This window comes from Pimephales promelas, chromosome 10, assembly GCF_988280905.1.
Source record: "Pimephales promelas chromosome 10, fPimPro1.hap1.1, whole genome shotgun sequence".
NCBI classification, from domain to species: domain Eukaryota; kingdom Metazoa; phylum Chordata; class Actinopteri; order Cypriniformes; family Leuciscidae; genus Pimephales; species Pimephales promelas.
This window is the reverse complement of record NC_142778.1, coordinates 33,845,356-33,864,684: the sequence shown is the minus strand read 5'-3', so window position 1 is coordinate 33,864,684 and position 19,329 is coordinate 33,845,356. Positions and strand designations below refer to the sequence as shown.

The window sequence follows — 19,329 nt, the reverse complement described above, 5'->3', positions numbered from 1 at the left end:
ACGATCATCATGTTTTGTAGCATGATCCAGGGGATTAAAACGTCCAAAATATATTTCAGGCCTAGTGGAGTTGGTAACTAATAATAGTAGTAAAAGTGTAAAGTTGCATACAATGGAAATACTCACTAATGCAAGAAAAAACTACCTCAAAAAACTGTTATCTGTGCTGTTGTCCAGTAACTCATGTTGGAATTTTCACCCCAATATGGCTGCCGCGCTACCGGAGCGCCATCTAGTGGCTGTTACCAAAAAAGCATCAGCGTTTCGCCTCTTGTTCTTCTCTTTGGTAAAACCCTGCCCTCTGTTCCGTTTCACTTGGAAATACGTCACAGCACTGGAGAAAAATCGTTTGCAACTTCCGGTTCACGGGGACTTTAAATTTAGTTAAGAAACATAGGCTATATTTTTTTTTTGTTTTGTTTTATAACGTTGGCTATGATATAGTTACATCACACGACAAACGGAGCTGTTTTGCTGAATATTATCACAAACAAGTAGCTTATTTATTATCATAAATGTTTATCCTAAGTAGCCTATTTAATAGTTCACTTTAAAAAAAAACTTTTGCTGATAATTTACTCACCCCCATGTCATCCAAGATGTCCATGTCTTTCTTTCTTCAGTCGAAAAGAAATTGAGGTTTTTGATGAAAACATTCCAGGATTTTTCTCCATTTAATGCACTTTACTGGTAACCAAACGGTTCAATGGTCCAAAAGACACTTCAGTGCTGCAAACTGTTCAAAGGGCTTTAAACGATTCCAGACGATGAATAAGGGTCTTATCAAGCGAAACGATAGCTCATTTAAAAAAAATGACAAAGTTTAAGTTTATAAGCTCAAATGCTCACCTTGCTCTGTTCTGTGATGCGCGTCGTGACTCTCCTGTTCGAACTCGTTTATCAAAATGAACGAATCTTTTTTTCGTGTCATTTGCTTCATTCAACGAATGAAATGAATCAAATGACTCGGGAAAAGATTCATTCAGCAATCAGCAAGTTTTTTTTTAAAGTGAACTACTCTAAAGTGAAGTTACTTACATTTTAGACACCGTACTGACTGTTTAGTTATATTTCACACAATAATCTTAAATAGCGCCAAAGGTAAACAACAATCAACGAGGTGCTTTGTTACTGAACGATTATGATTCATCGTTTTGAACGAATCGTTTGAATGAATAACTCACTTATAGCCTACTGTTTTGAGATTAATGTTTTGAATCAGTGTATAGGCTAAATAATTAATTTGATTGGAAACAGTCCAGTTTTATTATTATAGGATAACTGAATTTATTGAAAAAATTTAAGAATTTGACACGACACGTCATACATTTCATAAGGAACAAATAAAAATCGGCTTTAATAAAGGCAAATAACGTCCGGTGGTAAATATAACAAATATGGAGATTTAAGTACGTAAAAGCCAATTCACTGAGAATATTGCTTCAGATCAGAATAAATTATATTTATACCCCAAAAATACCCCAACACTGATCTTGCATACCCTCAGCAAACGTGCCTTGGTATTGATCATATTGGTTTTGCACTATGCTTCCAACAAAAAAAAAAGATCCTGTTGATGTTCTGTCTCAAATTTATATTTTTACTTACTAACAATGGAAACTTGATTTTGAATGCAAGCTATGCACAATATTATTATAATTTATTTAGCAGATGGCAAATTTAAATGTATAGTGTCAGGCTGAAACAAGGAAAATATGAGGTTTAAACCATGGAAATACTAATATCTGAAAAATGGTAAAAAGAAAAAAACACAAATATACAAGTTTATTTTTATGAATAAAAAGATAAAACAAATTGGTTTTGATTGTAAAATCCTTTATCCAAACATATTTTCTCATTTGGACTAAATAAAGCGAATAAATCTATTGGCCAGAGAAACTTGAAGGACGACGAGCAGAAATACATTTCAAGGTTTCATTTTAAAGTCCATTTCGTTCATGTTTTCTTTCCAAATTTGCCCTTTTTGTCCTTGTTTTTCTTTATCTTCTTGCCTTGCCATTGTTCTTTCTGGTTCAAGCCTTCCAGTTTTCTTTTTTTGTCACTTAGGGGGAGAAAACAGAAAGATAAAGTTCATAGCAGTTCATGATCCCAGACAAAATCCGCAAAACCCGAACTCCATATATCTTTTCTTACCTTTTTATGCTCACAATAGCCGTATGCTCAGCTTTCTTCAACACTTGGTCCCATTCCTCGTCATCTCCTCGGATCATGTACCTTCGTAAATTCAGACAAGAAAAGAGGGGTCAACACAGCCATTCGAACAGGAAAAATACATTTTCCATTTACAAATTCAATACCATTCCAGCCTCAACTTTCCAAACCTCCTCTTCTTGCTTCAACATAAGTGGTTCATACAGCATGTTTAGTATATAGTACACCCATCTGTTAATATTTGTCTTCTGTTTTTCTTAAAAATGATAACATGCAGAACCTAAAACGCTTTCTAACCTGCATATATTCCCCTCTGACACATGACTATGCTGTTTGGTGATCGTGTAACGTCAAAACACATTTACAGTCTCAAAGTACAGTCTGATTTCGAGGATCTTTGCTCCTTTTTCTGTTGCTGGTTTGAGTGGCACATGCACATTCATTTAGTGAAGTTCAAAAGAGACTTGCTTATGGTAACGACTAACAATGGTAATGAAAATGTGTTTGACAGTCACTAAGGATCACATGAAAACACTCTGCTTGTATGATACTTTTTTTTTAATATAGTTTAGAAAACTGAAAAGGCGCAAAAGTCTGGAAACACTATTTTTCCATATTTATCCAGACCTGAAAATGACTCGAATCAAATTCCACCCTGTGTAATAACCATAAATAAAAAGACCAGTCTAAATAGTGTAAACTGCATAAGAAGTACTCACTCTGAAAGATTCATGTCTTTAATCTTCTCCATGTCAGTTTTTTGTTTCTCCTGGAATTCTATGGCTGCATCATTCTAAGGGACAAAATAATATTTGAATATGATAACTTGTTACAAAAAAAGCTTTTCTAATAAATACCATTCTTTTGAACTTGCTATTCCTGTTTCTGTTTGCAACAGAAAATAATAAGAAATGTTTCTTAAGCACCAAATCAGCATAATTAGAATGATTTCTGAAGGTCATGTGACACTGAAGACGAGTAAATTCAGCTTTGCATTCATTTTAAGATATATTAAAATACATTTTAAATGGTAAAATATTTCACAATATAACCGTTTTACCCATCAAAAAAAGAAAAGACTAAAAAAATCTTACCGACTCAACACTTGTGATTTTTTTTTTTTGGATCACAAAATAATAATCTAGAGAGTCTCATACCAGATCTTCATTTAGTGTCTGCGCAGTTGGTTCCATGCTTATGTCTTTGGTGGCCACCATCTCTGCTTCAACTGCTTTCTCCTGAAGAGTGTTGAAGAACTGCAGGAAATACAGAATCAAACACTAACTTCACACCGAAACATTACATTCATGCAGTTTATTTCTCACTCTGAAAAGAAGGTTCGGTTCCATTTCTTCCGCGCTGTTTCAGTCAGTGTGTGTATGAGAGACGTTTGGTCTCACCTGCACTACTTTACGGATGACCCGATTGAACAGGCCCATAAGCTGAGAGGCGGGCAGATCGATCGCCTTCTCCAGCTCATCTACACTCTTGTGTTGAAGCCCGATTCCCAACAGTAGGGCCTGAAGAAAGTAGTACACACAAACATTATACAGTGGTGGCCAAAAGTATGAAGCCACTTAAAGGACAAGGTGATTTTAAAAATATGAGATCGGAGGAAAAAATATATTTCAATGCTTTTGCGTACACTCACAAAAGCAAAATGCAAAGTTTCTTGAATTAATTTTTCCTTCTATCAAACTTGTTTCCCTTTATGTCCCTTTAGGGACTCTGTATTAGGGCTGTCAAACGATTGATCGTGATTAATCGCATCCAAAATAAAAATTTGTGTATGTAATATATGTGGGTGCACTGTGTATAAATATATATAAATACACACACATGCATGTATACTATATTTGAGAAAAAAATATTTATACATAAAATATTTATATATATATATATATAATTTAAATTATATATAAATCTATATACAGTATAAACATGAAAATATTTCTTAAATATATACAAGCATGTGTGTGTATTTATATATATAAAATAATTATACACACTGCACCCACAAATTATGTAAACACAAACTTTTATTTTGGATGTGATTAATCGCGATTAATCGTTTGACAGCCCTACTCTGTATAAAAGTGATACACTAGGAATATTGTTTTTAATGACCCTACAAGTTCGATTAAACCATCAAAATAAATATATGTATATAAATTATTTGGCAAACTACTACAGGTTATATTTTAATATGCATTTGTGTATGTAATATATGTGGGTGCACTGTGTATAATTATTTTGTATAAATATATATAAATACACACATGCATGTATACTATATTTGAGAAAAATGTTTTATTTATACATAAAATATTTTTATTTATATATAATTTAAATTATATATAAATCTATATACAGTATACACATGAAAATATTTCTTAAAAATATACAAGCATGTGTGTGTATTTATATATATAAAATAATTATACACACTGCACCCACAAATTATGTAAACACAAACTTTTATTTTGGATGCGATTAATCGCGATTAATCGTTTGACAGCCCTACTCTGTATAAAAGTGATGCACTAGGAATATTGTTTTTAATGACCCTACAAGTTCGATTAAACCATCAAAATAAATATATGTATATAAATTATTTGGCAAACTACTACAGGTTATATTTTAATATGCATTGAAACAGGAAGTAGTACACATTGACTATAGCATAATCAGACGTTTATCAACATATAAATTGGTTGGTTATGCCATAATCTACTTTTTTGGACAGCCAGACCAAAAATTGTCTGCATAATTTGACATATCAGTGCGTTATTTAAAATAAAATAGCTGACTCCAAGCACAACTAGTCAATATGCTCATATAAAAAAATAAAAATATTATTATACTACAATTGTTATTTTTCAAAAATGCATAAAATCAAAATAGTTTTGTATTTTTAATAACTAGTAAAATCACATAAACTATACTTAAAGATACATTTTTGACTAAAAAATTAAAAGCGCACATAGCGGACTTACAGACTGGGCAACAGAAAGCCCGATGTTTCCCAATTGTTTGAGGAAATACATGCGTGCAATAATAGGGATCATGTCCATGATGAGGTGATAGTCCACCATGTTTCTTGAATACATCTCCAAACGCTTCAGGTCGTATGGAGTGAATATGGCAGCAAGCTCAGCACTGCTGAGAGCTGAGAACACACAGACGCATGAAAGGTTATCTTTAACCAACACACACATACAACATTAGGTCTGATGAGGTGGCAGATGCGGGCCTGTACCTGCCGGGCTGTCGTCCTTAGTGCTCTTGTTCTGCAGGATGTTGAGGGCCAGGGTCGGGTTAAATTTGCTGAACTGGAAGGACAGCAGGGAGACGAACCTCCGCCGGAAATCTGTCCAACACAAGAAACGTTAGTCTTTGAAAATCAGGAAAAGATAGCCAAGTGAGAATTATATATATATATTCAAAGAGGAGTTCACTTTTAAAAAAGCTTTTGCTGATAATTTACTCACCCCCATGTCATCCAAGATGTCCATGTCTTTCTTTCTTCAGTCAAAAAGAAATTAAGAAATTAATTTCTCCATATAATGGACTTCAATGGGGACCAAACAGTTCAAGGTCCAAATGAGAGTTTCAGTGCAGCTTCAAAGGGCTTTAAACAACACCAGACAATGAATAAGGGTCTTATCTAGGACCCTTCGAGTCATGACTCGAAAAAAGATTTGTTCATTTTTAACGAGTTCGAACAGGAGAGTCATGAACGCTCATCACAGAACAGAGCAAGGCGAGCATTTGTGCTTATAAAACTTAAACTTTTTTATTTATTTTTGAAATGAGCGATCGTTTCGATTGATAAGACCCTTATTCATCGTCTGGTGTCATTTAAAGCCCTTTGAAGCTGCACTGAAACTCTCGTTTGGACCTTGAACCGTTTGGTTCCCATTGAAGTCCATTATATGGAGAAAATCCTGGAATCTTTTCATCAAAAACCTTAATTTCTTTTCAACTGAAGAAAGAAAGACATGGACATCTTGGATGACATGGGGGTGAGTAAATTATCAGCAAAAGTTTTTATTAAAAGTGAACTACTTTATTATTATTATTACACAGCTCTCTGGAATAGATTCTGATTGGTCAAATGCAGAATTATTCTGAGAGATTATGCATCCTCACCTTTCCAAAAAGCAGAGAGCCACTGGTTCTGCTCTGTTGACTCCTCAGCATTGAGCTCCTTCAGCATAATGCAGGAGTGCTCTCCCGTCAGGTCGTTCTACAGGCCACAGTATGAGAATACAAGATACAAAACAGGAAAACAGAAGAGAAAAAAGATGTGGGATGCTTACCGGAGTCTGTCTTAAATAAACAGGAACAAATCCACCCTTTTTCCAAAATCTGGATGAGAAAGAAAGCAGAGAGAATTGAGTTAAGATGAACATGATTTGTAATAGTATAACAGGGTGAATATCACAGTAAAATCTGCTTGAATAAAGCATCTCACTTGAGAAGTTGAGGCGTGAGACCGTACGAGACTCCCAGGTAGTCCAGGCTCTCGGCTCTCCTCTCGTTCAGCTTCAACAGCAGCGGCGGCAGGTCTTTCCTGGGAGACACCACTTCTTCCAGAAGACTGACAGCCTGAACATGGACATGGAGGAAAAATATACACTCCTTTCAGAATCCACACTTACATTAGGTGACGCTTTATTTTAAGGTGCTACATGTACTTACTATAGTAATACAGTAAATTATGCAGTAACTAACCCTAAACCAAGCCCTAACTCTATAATGAGTACATGTAGTTACTATAATGTGACTACTTCACCTTAAAATAAAGTGTAACCTTACATTATTCTTATTTATCAGAGGTTAGGTTCCAGATATTATACTACTTTATCAGTGAAGTGACATTTATAACTGCTGAAATGCATAAAGGGACTCTTGAATTATAAATATTATTGTACATATCACTGACACAGAGGACTAATTTAGTTCTGATTTTGCACAAAAAAAGAGCATATTAATTTTAATATATTCTGTACTTAACAAATCAGAGATGAGTGGAACAGTAAGAAAAAAGTTTTCTAGCTAGAACACAAACATGTATCTAAAATGAAATAAAATGTATCTAAAATAAAATACATGCGTATCTAAAATAGTATACATGTATCTAAAATAAAATGTATATAAAATACATAAAACATGCATCTAAAATTTATAATGTAACAAAATTCTAAATTTGGTTACACTTTAATTTAGTTTACATCTTATTAATAGTCAGTAAGGTTTTTGTTAGGTTTAGGTATTGGGTATGATTAAGGGATGAAGAATATGGTCGTGCAGAATAAGGCATTCATATGTGCTTTATAATAAACAGCCAATATCCAAATATGCAGGCTAATAAGCAACTAGTTGATAGTGACAATTGGACTCTAAACAAAAGTGTTTACCATTTACACATTTCTATCTTTTGAACATTATTCAAAGAATCCTGAAAAAAATGGTAACACTTTACTTGAAGGGGTGTGCATAAGACTAACATGACACCTTCTTAATCATGACATGACATATGTTATGAATGTGAAGGAAGTTATATGCATGTGTGTGACAACTGTCATTAAGTGTCACTCGCTCAGCTATGACATTTTTAATGCAAATATGACATTGTTTGAGATGTCTTTGTTATGACACCTTGACATTACCCAAGACAACATAAACCTGTCATAAACATGACATAGCAGATTAATTATCAAACTTAAGAAACCATCTAGCTTTATTGGTTAACATTATATTAAACTGTCAGGTGGTTGGTTTTGACATTGCCTGTCATGAAGCCATTATAACTTTTTAATGACAAATTCGATTAGTTGAGGTCACGAAAAATATTCATGACACAGTTATAATGGCCTCATGACAGCCAATGTCAAAGCCAACCACATGACAGTTCAACTTAATTTATTGTCAAGATGTCATAACAAAGACATCTTAAACAATGTCATATTTGCATTCAAAATGTCATTATTGAGCGAAAGACACTTAATGACAGTTGTCATAAACATGCATAAACCCTACTTCAAATTCAAGACATATGTCATGGTTATGAAGGCATCATGTCAGTCTTATGCACATCCCTTCAAGTAAAGTGTTACCAAAAACACATATAAAAGTTTTCACAAATATAACTTTTTAACTTGAGCAGCTAATCAGCATATTAGAATGATTTTTGAAGGATAATGTGACTGAAGACCGAAAATTCTTTGCATCACAGAATTAAAATACAATTAAAATATAAAAGTGTTCTGAAAAGGCTTCAAAATGTTCAATATATACAAAAGTCAAATACAGAACAAATCTAATCAAACATGATCAAGCGATTTTCTCTATATGAACACAAGGAAGAATTATTTTATTTAATATTTTCCCCCAACATGGACCAATATAACAATACAGCAAAGTCCAGTAAGTCCACACAGACTTCATGAAGATGCAAAGCATTACCTCACTGCTCAGAGATGTGATAGCGCTGGCCGGTGTCTGTTCTTGCTCATCCAACAGAGGAAACTGGCCCTCGTAATACTGTTCCAGCAGCTGCAGAGCACGGCTGCCGTAACCCATCTACAGACGGCACACATGGGTCAAACAAGGCCATAATCAAAGCTGTTCAATGAACATAACAGAGTCTGAGGGGAAAAAAAAGTCATTTACCCCTTGATAATCAGGGTTCACTGCGATACGGACAATCCTGCCTCCAGAGAGGCCTCCGAACTCAGGGTCTTGAAACTAAAAACACAAGAGCATCAGAATCATTATTTAAACTATTTTTCATCACTATTTTTCATAAGTTTGGGGTCAGTAAGATATTTTAATGTTCAAAGTCGAGACTGCATTTATTTGATCAAAAAAAACGGAAGAATTTTTACAATTTTAATAATGTCATTTATTCCTGTGATCAAAGCTGCATTTTCAGCATCATTACAGTCTTCAGTGTCACATGATCCTTCAGAAATTATGCTTTGCTGCTCATTTTTAATTATTATCAATGTTGATAATATTTATGTGGAAACCATGATACTTTTTTGCATTTATTTGCAACATAATAAGTGTCTTTACTGTCACTTTAGATCAATTCAATGCATCCTTGCAGAATAAAAGTATTTATTATACTAAATTAAGAATTACAGTATTAAAAAAAATAGCTTAATGGCCCCAAACTGGTGAACTGTAGCGTAGCTTCATTTAAAATTGGGATTTGTTACCTGTTCCGAAACCGTCCAGGGAATGAGATCACCTGAGGCTTTCTTCCCTCTGGCCAAACTGCTGAGGATGGACTGGCGTGAGATCTCTCCTTCCAGACACACCTGAAATTAGTTATTTCATTAACAACATAACTCAACTCAGATTTAGCAGTCCTGGAATGAAGTTTCTGTGGCCGTACCTGCACAACCGCTAAGACCTCTGGGAGTGAGCTCTGTGTGGGCGGGACAGGGGGCAGCAGGCAGAAGAGGTGGTGAGCGGGAGCATCCGAAAGCAACTGAAGGTCATTGGGGGAATTCTGAGGAGACACAGGAGATCCAGTTAAAATTGTTTTGCTGTTTAGAGTTTGTGACATTATGTAATGCTCTAATTCAGTGGTTCTCAACCAAGATGACGAAAAAATATTAAAGGGATCATGACATAAAAAACGTGCCATGTAAAGTCTTAGTACCATTAAAACATCCTGTAAGTTTCACAGCTTAAAATATCCTGCTCATTTCCTATGCAATGACTTCAGCCAATCATAACAGTGGACATTTACTGACGAGCCTTAAAGGAGCAGCGCCTTAAAAACGGATCATTTCAGACAGAGGGACCGAATGAAAGTTGAAAATAATTTTTCCACATGTAAAAAAAACATTAACAGTGTAAGTGAACATCACAGACATAATAAAATTATAAAATATATCTATATCATGACCCATTTAATACACTGTTATTTATTAATTAAAGGGATAATTGACTTTGAAATTAATTCAAAGTGCCGTTTAACCGCTCGTTTCGTGTCTTGGGTCATCAATGTGTACTTACATTTACGAGTCATTGAATCATGTTTAATTTGGACTTCTCTGTGCATGCTCTTTGAGGTGGTGACCATAGACCTCCATTATATGACTGATAGACAAGAACGGTTTGACCTAAAAATATCAAAATTGAAAATACTGTGGAAACAAAGACACCTACATCTTGGATGCCGTTGAGGTAAGCTAAAACATAACAAAAAATTATTTCAAAGTGAACTATCCCTTTAATATTAATACATTTGTGAAATAGTATTTCATTTATTGTTAAATGCTTAAATAAAAAAAAGAATCAAATTGTAAACTGAAATGTAATTATTATATGTTATAATAATATCAACTATTAAATAATAATACAAAAAGATATCCGGGAGCCTTTAAAAATTGTGTTGGGACAATGAGAGGCTTTTGAGTCAAAAAGATTGAGAACCACTGTTACCAAGATATTAATTTACCTTGTAATGTGATGCTACGTAAAGTGCCATTAGGCGCTGAAGGAAAGTCTCAGAAGCTTTGTGATAACAAAACAACGTGTCTCGATTCACATAATAACTGAAATATGGGGTTAAAGATTTCTAATGTCTAGAGAGAGGATCTAGAAAAGATATGACAGTCAAAACAATAAGATAAAGTCATAATTATGACAATAAATTTACACTTTTCATGTCATAATGACTTTTTTTTCTTGTGTGGCAGTAATGGGTAACCATACTATTATAATGTTAGCATGTACATAAAAAAAATTAATCCAGCGCTGAATGTAGAAGTCTCGTTTGACTTTTAGAGGATACAGGTCGCACGTCTGGGGTAAAGGGCAGCCGGAAATGATGCGTGGCACACTCAGACAGTCCAAGCACAGCAGTTCATTCAGCCATTTCTCCACATGATCGCCCTGGCCATAGCGGATCGACTCGTGGAGGGTCACCTCATGAAGGCTTCGTGCTGAAGAGCGCATTTACACATTAAACACATCATCAGTCAGGGGGGAAAAGTTATTCCCTTTCATGTCTATCATCTTGAATTCTTGTGGCATGTGAAGAGATATGGAGCGCAACATTGGGTTTCAGAAGTAAAAACTCTGATTTATTAAAATAAACTCTGATTTATTTTTAACTTAAATAAGGGATAGTTCACTTTGAAATGAAATTTTGGTATGTTTTATCTTACCTCAAGTGCATCCAAGATGTAGGTGTCTTTGTTCCCACAGTAGTTTAAATTTTGATATTTTTAGGTCAAACCGTTCTTGTCTGTCTGTCATATAATGGAGGTCTATGGTCACCACCTCAAAGAGTGTGCACAGAGAAGTCCAAATTAAAGATGATTTAATGACTCGTAAATGTAAGTACACATTGATGGCCTAAGACACGAAACGAGCGGTTTGTGTGAGAAAACGAACAGTATTTATATCGTTTTTACCTCTTGTAACAACAGCCACGTCCAAGTGATCTGATGGCGTGAGCGCTTCTTACTAAGAAGCTCTCGCGCGGTTGCGGAAAAAATCAACGTTGTCTGTTGATATAGATATCGTCTTCTATTGCGATTTCTAAATATGTTTAGATCTTCACAGCGAAAGGTAACACTTCCGAAATCTCGGTGTAAACAATGAGTGACAATGAGGCCCGCGCCCTCAGACCACTTGGACGTGTCTATGGTTACAAGAGGTAAAAACGATATAAATACTGTTCATTTTCTCACACAAACTGCTCGTTTCGTGTCTTAGGCCATCAATGTGTACTTACATTTACGAGTCATTAAATCATGTTTAATTTGGACTTCTCTGTGCATGCTCTTTGAGGTGGTGACCATAGACCTCCATTATATGACTGACAGACATGAACAGTTTGACCAAAATCTAAATAAAGACTAAAACATATCAAAAATTAATTTCAAAGTGAACCATCCCTTTAATCGGTGATATTTGCTTATGTTGAATCCATCAGCACACATTTTTTCAAATAATCATGTTTAACATTGTAATTCATAGCCAGTCAAACCCAGATAATAACAAATCCCAGTTAGTCCAGCACAGTACACATAGATAAATAATTAAAAAAAAGTGCAATAGAATAGAAGTATTAATGGGTTTTGACACATTAATGAAACAGTCAAGGTAAAGCTCCACCCACTTTAGCTCTTTTTAGCTCCCATTAAACACTGTGAATGACGTAATCAAGTCGGTCTCCTACGCTCTCAAAATACTTAAATATTAGCGTGTATATATAATAAACACTTTTAAATGTAGTAGTTTTATATTTGGCTATGTTGTTCGCAATGCTTCATGGGATACTTTTTTGCTTCAAATGAAAGTTTGTAAGGTTACGAATCACCTCATATCTGGTTGGTTTGGTTTGTGGATTTTTAAAATAGGAGAAATGCTCCCAGAACACAACACCACTGAAAAAGCGGGCAGGCACCGTTTCACTCCTTTACATTTCTAAAGCAAAAGGACATTAGCGGATACCTGCTGCCAGTCTGGCTGTGCTGGTGTTCCTGTTCTCAGCCGAGAGGTTCTGCTGGCTGTCTGCGCTCTGCTGTCTCAACTGCTGAATCAGCTTCAGGGACAGAGAGCGACCCGTGCCCTCATAGCTGCAGGTGGACATGACCATTACTGCATTAATATATATATATAACATTGCAAAACAATGAATAAGTAGCAGCTCTTCAAATACACACCCATTGATGGTAGATGCCATAAACACAAGGTACGGCCCCAGTAGCTTCTTCACTAAAGGCAGTGGGATAGCAGCAGCCTCGTCAATGACCAGCAGCTCGGCCTGGCCTAACTTCACCGCATCAGCAGGGTGAATGTACTGCACATCAAAACAGCAATGGTTATTTGAGTTGTGAATGATGCAAAATGCACCATATGAACCTAAAAACACACTAAAGAGGGATAAATTCATTCAAAGTCAATACCTGAGACTCCACTGTTTAACGAATATTTGCAAGAAAAAAACATGAAAATTATCGGTGTACCTGAATGGTCTGTCGATGTTCCTTGAAGATGTTCACACGAACCACAGCTTTGTTAAACTCTGGGTTCAAAGATTGGATGATTTCATAGTCCATATGTTCCTAAAATAAAAAATAAATCAGGTTTGAAGTAGTTCCTTCAGATGAATGCATTAATGTCTGATTTATATTCTCCTACTAGTAGATACATAGATTTTGAACATATTTATGTGTAGCAAATACTAAAGAAATGATCAGGGTTTAAATCAACTGACCAGGGTTATTATATTTAACAAACCATTTAAAAAAAAAAAGTATTGAAAAAATAAATAAATGTTAACAAATTAAAATAAAATATATAATATAAGATAAAAATTAAAAACCAAGGCAGCCTTTCTCATTTACATTTATTTTACTTCAACAACTAAAACTGAAATAAAAAATAAAAACATATTATACAGACGTACAAAACAAATTGCTAAAACTTCATTTAAATCAAGATGAAAACCTAACATAAAAAAACAAATCGACTGGATCGACATGACACAAGGAATCCATTGATATCAAGATCACGATTCTGACAAAAGTTCACAGTTCAGATAACGCCTACCAAGTTTTGATATAAATAGTTTGTTTATCGATCAAAGTTTTGCCGAGATAAAGCCTCTGAGGATATTTAATGATCAGCATGATGAGAGGAATCATGTGTACTAAGATTCATTTTTCTAGATCAAAGTGTTCAAAAGTTCAAATGGTTTTAAATGTGAATTTTTGAACTGGTGATGGCGCTATAGAGTTGTCCCAGAAACCCCAAAGTTGGTTATTTTCCTACTTCGGGTTCATAGGGCAGCCACAGACTCCCATTCAGGAGCAATAATAATAAAGAAAACCTACAATTCCAATAGAGGCTACATTAATAAAAACTAAAATACTATATTACCGATCCTAAAATACACAGAGTTCAACTTGTTATTTTTGCTTATTAAATCATTACAGCCTCAGAATTGTATTGATATAAATGTTTAATTAGTCTTACTTACAATAATAGACTCTTTTTTTAATACAGTGTGAGTCTGACTATGACTAGATCATATCTAATGATGTTGATTGATGATCACCTGATACTGGAGGGCATCGAAACCTTTAAATACGAACTCGAACAGCGTGTGCAGGTTGTCTGGGCTGGGCGATGTGACAAAGATATTTGAATAGCTGAGATGAGAACACAAAGTCAATTAGTCATTCATATGCATAAAATCCTACGGAGGCGTATTGCATTCACTTGAAGAAAAAAAAATCTACTCTGTTTTTCTGAATTAACGAGTTAATTTTTCATGAGAAAAAAAAATCGTTAATTCAGAAAAACAGAGCAAAAACTTTTTTTCGCACGAAAAATTAACTCATTAATTCAGAAAAACAGCAAAAGAAATTCTCATGAAAAATTAACTCATTAATTCAGAAAAACAGAGCAAAAATATTTTTTTTCTCATGAAAAATTAACTAATTAATTCAGAAAAACAGAGCAAATTTTTTTTCTCATGAAAAATTAACTCATTAATTCAGAAAAACAGAGCAAAAATATTTTTTTTCTCATGAAAAATTAACTCATTAATTCAGAAAAACAGAGCAAAACTTTTTTTCTCATGAAAAATTAACTCATTAATTCAGAAAAACAGAGCAAAAATATTTTTTTTCTCATGAAAAATTAACTCATTAATTCAGAAAAACAGAGCAATTTTTTTTTTCTCATGAAAAATTAACTCATTAATTCAGAAAAACAGAGCAAAAATATTTTTTTCTCATGAAAAATTAACTCATTAATTCAGAAAAACAGAGCAAAACTTTTTTTCTCATGAAAAATTAACTCATTAATTCAGAAAAACAGAGCAAAAATATTTTTTTTCTCATGAAAAATTAACTCATTAATTCAGAAAAACAGAGCAAAAATATTTTTTTTCTCATGAAAAATTAACTCATTAATTCAGAAAAACAGAGCAAAACTTTTTTTCTCATGAAAAATTAACTCATTAATTCAGAAAAAAAGAGCACATTTTTTTTCTCATGAAAAATTAACTCGTTAATTCAGAAAAACAGAGTAGATTTTTTTTCTTCAAGTGAATGCAATACGCCTCCGTAAAATCCAGTCAGGAGGCAAACATAACAAAACAAGAGCTTATTCGTAATCATAACACTACTACATACCCAAACGCAACAGCTCCGGCCATAGCCAATCCCAGCGCAGCAGATTTGCCTCGACCGCGGGCCGCAGTGAGAGCCACGGTGCTGCGCAAGGTCTTCTCTGAAATAGCCTCAATGAACTTCAGCACTGCTTTGGCCTGAAGACATAAACACAAGGCTAAATAAAAACTAGTCGGCCCACATTCAACATATCAGCAGTAATATTTCTAGACGTTCTTTTGATCTGACCTGGTCCATAGTTTTACAGCCGTCCACTAGAACGCCAACTGGCTGTGTGTCCTGTAAAGACTCCTTCAGGTCCTTCAGCTCTTGTTCCAGAGGAGAAAGCCCCTCATCCTGTTGGAAAAATCAAGATTAAGGAATTGATATAAACTAATAAGCAAACACTATCTGGTTATGAAGCAGGCTTACCTGTGTTTTTGGAGGGACAGGTTTGATGTTGTTAATGTGAGTGGAGACTGGCAGAATGTTGAGTTGGTCATCAATCACAACACACGTCTTACAGGAGGAAAGAGACAGGATGAATCTGGGGGAAAATATGACAAGCATCATTTCTGCAGCTCTTTCTGTCTCACAGGATAGTACAAGAATAGGTTTTGTACTAGGGATGCACCAATACCAGCCTTTCCAGAGTCTCATACAGATTCTTTCATTATTGGTACATTCGGAGTATCGATACCTGGTTTTTTTTTTTTGTTGTTTTTTTTTTTGGGGGGGGGGGGGTTGCATTTGTAAAAATTTTTTTAATTCAAAGCAAAATATTTAAATGCATTTAAAGTTATAAATATGGATATTTTTTAGGGCTGTGCAAAAATTAATTGTGATTAATCGCATCCAAAATAAAAGTCTGTGTTTACATAATTTTTTGTGTGCGCTGTATATAATTATTTTATATATATAAATACACACACATGCATGTATATATTGAAGAAAATAGAGATTATGTATTTATATATATATATATATATATATATATATATACAGAATTTAAGCACAAATAATTCTTAAATATATATATGCATGCATAGGTATTTATATATTCAAAATAATTATATACAGCACACACAAATATATTATGTACACACAGACTTTTATTTTGGATGCGATTAATCGCAATTAATTTTTGCACAGCTCTAATATTTTTATTACAAAAAATGCATTGCTTCAGAAGGGCTTTATTAACCCCCCAGAGCCATACGGATGGATTTATGATGGATCATAAATGGATACAATTTTTTTTGGGCTTCAAAATCTAAGGTACCATTCACTCCCATTATAAAGCTTGGAAGAGCCAGGATATTTTGCATATAACTCAGATTGTGTTTGGCTGAAAGAAGAAAGTCATATACATCTATGATAACTCCAGGTGAGTACTTTATTTGAACATTTAAATTTTAGGTGAACTATCCCTTTAAGGGCTCCCTCCTGTTGTCAAACAAAATAAAAACTTGATGGCTGAATGTTTGAAAATTAAGAAGACTTAAATTGTAATTATTAAAATATGACTAATATCTAATAGGAGTATTTTGTAATAAAATGTCATGCCTCAGAGTTGCAGGACTGACCTTTCATTAAACCTTCCAACAACATCCTGGTGAGCCTCTGTCCTGTATCGAGAATGAACATCCTGAAAGAACACACACATTTTAAAAAAAGCATATTCCCACGCAGACGACCAGCTTCATATTGGCATACGAGCACTTCAGAGGCCATCCACCATTGTCATTGTGTAGAGCTGCTTCAGCGACTTCATAGTCCTCAGAAGAATGACCACAATGCCTCCGCCTTCTACAGTCTCAACTGTCCGAGCCAAGAGGTTAGGAGTGAGCGCTTCAAAGTCCTGCAACACAAAGTCATATTTGAATGGATCATATTTAAAGGGATACTCCACTTTTTTTTGGAAATAGGCTTATTTTACAACTCCCCCAGAGTTAAACAGTTGAGTTTTTAACGTTTTCTAATCCTTTTATCTGATTTTCTGATATTTAGAAGAATATCAGTAACCAGACAGTTTCTGGTCTCATTGACTTCCATAGTATATTTTTTCCTACTATGGAAGTCAATGAGACCAGAAACTGTCTGGTTACTGATATTCTTCTAAATATCAGAAAATCGGCTGAAAGGATTCGAAAACAGTAAAACTCAAATGTTTAACTCTGGGGGAGTTAAAAAAAAAGTGGAATATCCCTTTAATGCATGCATTTCTAAGACCTCTAAATGACCAACATGATTAAAACTTTGCTGAAAAACCACTTGTACACAATCTACTACATGCCTTCTGCCCTCTGATTAATCTTTAGCAAAAAACATCCTACTTAAAGTCATAGTTCACATTTTTTTTGCGGTGTAATCGCGAGAATCGCGATTCGAATCGTGAGTTCTGTATCGCGGTTTTTCGGTTTGGATATCGTTACACCCCTAATATAAATATCAGCATACTTTCCTCAAAGAATGATCTCCATATTCTACTATATGAGCCTTAAAAACCTGGTGTATCAAATACGATACTAAACAAAACTGTCTAACTGTTCAAAAAAAATAATCATTTTGACTATTATTTCATGAGTAATGCTTAACTGGGTTTCACAGTAATATGAAGGTCCAGTCTGAGATGTTTGCCACTGACATTACCTGTAGAACACACATGCCGTAAGTGTTTCCCAGGATCTTGTGAGTTTCGTTGTAGTAGCAGTAGCGGATGTTGGTCGCAGCGACGAAGAGCTCAAACGGATCATCCTCCTTCAGATTCAGTGTGCCTGTCTTGATCTTCTTCTGCAGCTGTCGCATCCTCTTCTTTCGATTGCTGGAAAGCAACAGATGCATTTCTAACAGTGTTCCTGATAGCACACAATTTTAAACCAGTAGAAAGTCTAGTCAGATGAAAAGTGTGATAAAAATCATCATTAAAGAAGAAAATTTCAAATGGCATTTAGAGGCTTTTTGCATCTGAACTCTTCATTTATTTGACAACTGTAATATTGTGAAATACTATTACGATTAAAATAATGTACCATTTTTAAATATACCTTGGCTTAAAATATCATTTATTTCTGTTTGCTTTTTGAGTAATCATACCTGCTAAAGACAAGCTCCTTCTTGTAGCACCATAACACTGATGGCCGGGCTCTGACTGTGGCTTTAGACAGCATGTGGTGGAGAATGACAACCTGGAAGCAAAGTGCACAAATGAGCAAACGTCTCACATTAGCATAGTCTCATCAAACACGGGCATGCCTCACCTGATCTTTTCCACGATCACCAACTATCACGAACATCGACCGATGGTGTTGTGCGACGCCGTTTTCTATCTGGACGCGAATGCGATTGTCCACCTTCTTTCGAAAAGTTGCCATTGTTTCACAACTGCAGCCTGTCACCAACAACAGCAACACAATAAAGTCAGTTTTACATGTTGAAACGAAGTAAACACTCTAACTGTTAGTTCGAGCAGAGACATTCAATACACTTTACAACGCGCACGGACAAAACTATGCTCTATACGTTTATTCATATAATGGGGCATACCTTAAATGTTGTATCGATGAAGCAAAACAAACTGTTTAGGTCCTAAATAGAACTTTCTGGAGATAAAACTACGCCTCATTTACAGTAGAATATCATGCTCGTATACCGGTATTCACGTGGGGAAGCCTCGAAGGAAGGACCCTGGCGTGATGGACCCCAAAACAGACATATAGCTGTCCGTGAAAGCGCCTGTTCAGAATTACAGAAAAGCGCGATTTGTATTTACTAAATTACGGCTTGTTGTTGACATTAACTAAAGAGATCGTCTATACAGTCTATGATTAAAACGTAATCGCTAATTTCTTTCTTTTTTTTTTTTTAAAGGTTGCTACATTATGCGCTCAGGTCGTTTTGTATCATACGGGAGTTGTAGTCCTTCTGTAGAAATTTATACAGACAATTTCTGGAAATAAATATAACTTTAAAGTATGATTTTTATATAAATTTGTGCCAT

At 34.7% G+C, this 19,329-nt stretch overlaps 1 protein-coding gene across 2 annotated transcripts; it reads right to left on the bottom strand.

Moving 5' to 3' along the window:
- Nucleotides 1–1,771: 1,771 nt before the first annotated feature.
- On the bottom strand, nucleotides 1,772–19,039 carry nat10 (N-acetyltransferase 10). 2 transcript variants are annotated; one of them, XM_089116508.1, is made up of 29 exons: nucleotides 18,982–19,039; nucleotides 18,590–18,720; nucleotides 18,426–18,517; nucleotides 17,982–18,153; nucleotides 17,068–17,190; nucleotides 16,916–16,977; nucleotides 15,762–15,876; nucleotides 15,579–15,686; nucleotides 15,354–15,487; nucleotides 14,270–14,363; nucleotides 13,176–13,274; nucleotides 12,873–13,009; nucleotides 12,661–12,785; nucleotides 10,991–11,141; nucleotides 10,655–10,751; nucleotides 9,581–9,697; nucleotides 9,402–9,503; nucleotides 8,851–8,925; nucleotides 8,644–8,760; nucleotides 6,650–6,783; nucleotides 6,495–6,543; nucleotides 6,325–6,421; nucleotides 5,432–5,542; nucleotides 5,169–5,341; nucleotides 3,573–3,692; nucleotides 3,330–3,428; nucleotides 2,892–2,965; nucleotides 2,155–2,235; nucleotides 1,772–2,062 (listed from the first exon to the last, which is right to left on the bottom strand). In XM_089116508.1, the coding sequence occupies exons 2-29, from the start codon at nucleotides 18,701–18,703 to the stop codon at nucleotides 1,957–1,959; spliced, it is 3,078 nt and encodes a 1,025-aa protein (XP_088972634.1). In that variant the 5' UTR covers nucleotides 18,704–18,720; nucleotides 18,982–19,039; the 3' UTR covers nucleotides 1,772–1,956. The 2 variants fall into 2 exon arrangements, with proteins under 2 accessions (XP_088972634.1, XP_039540151.2); XM_039684217.2 differs by having other exon boundaries at nucleotides 18,876–19,012.
- Nucleotides 19,040–19,329: the final 290 nt, after the last annotated feature.

Coding starts and splice junctions, on each gene's coding strand:
- nat10 (XM_089116508.1), bottom strand. CDS start 18,703: ATGGCAACTTTTCGAAAGAAGGTGGACAATCGCATTCGCGTCCAGATA. Junction 17,191..17,981: donor ACGGCATGTGTGTTCTACAG/GTAATGTCAGTG, acceptor TTTGTGTTGCAG/GACTTTGAAGCGCTCACTCC. Junction 6,784..8,643: donor TCACATCTCTGAGCAGTGAG/GTAATGCTTTGC, acceptor GTCCATGTTCAG/GCTGTCAGTCTTCTGGAAGA.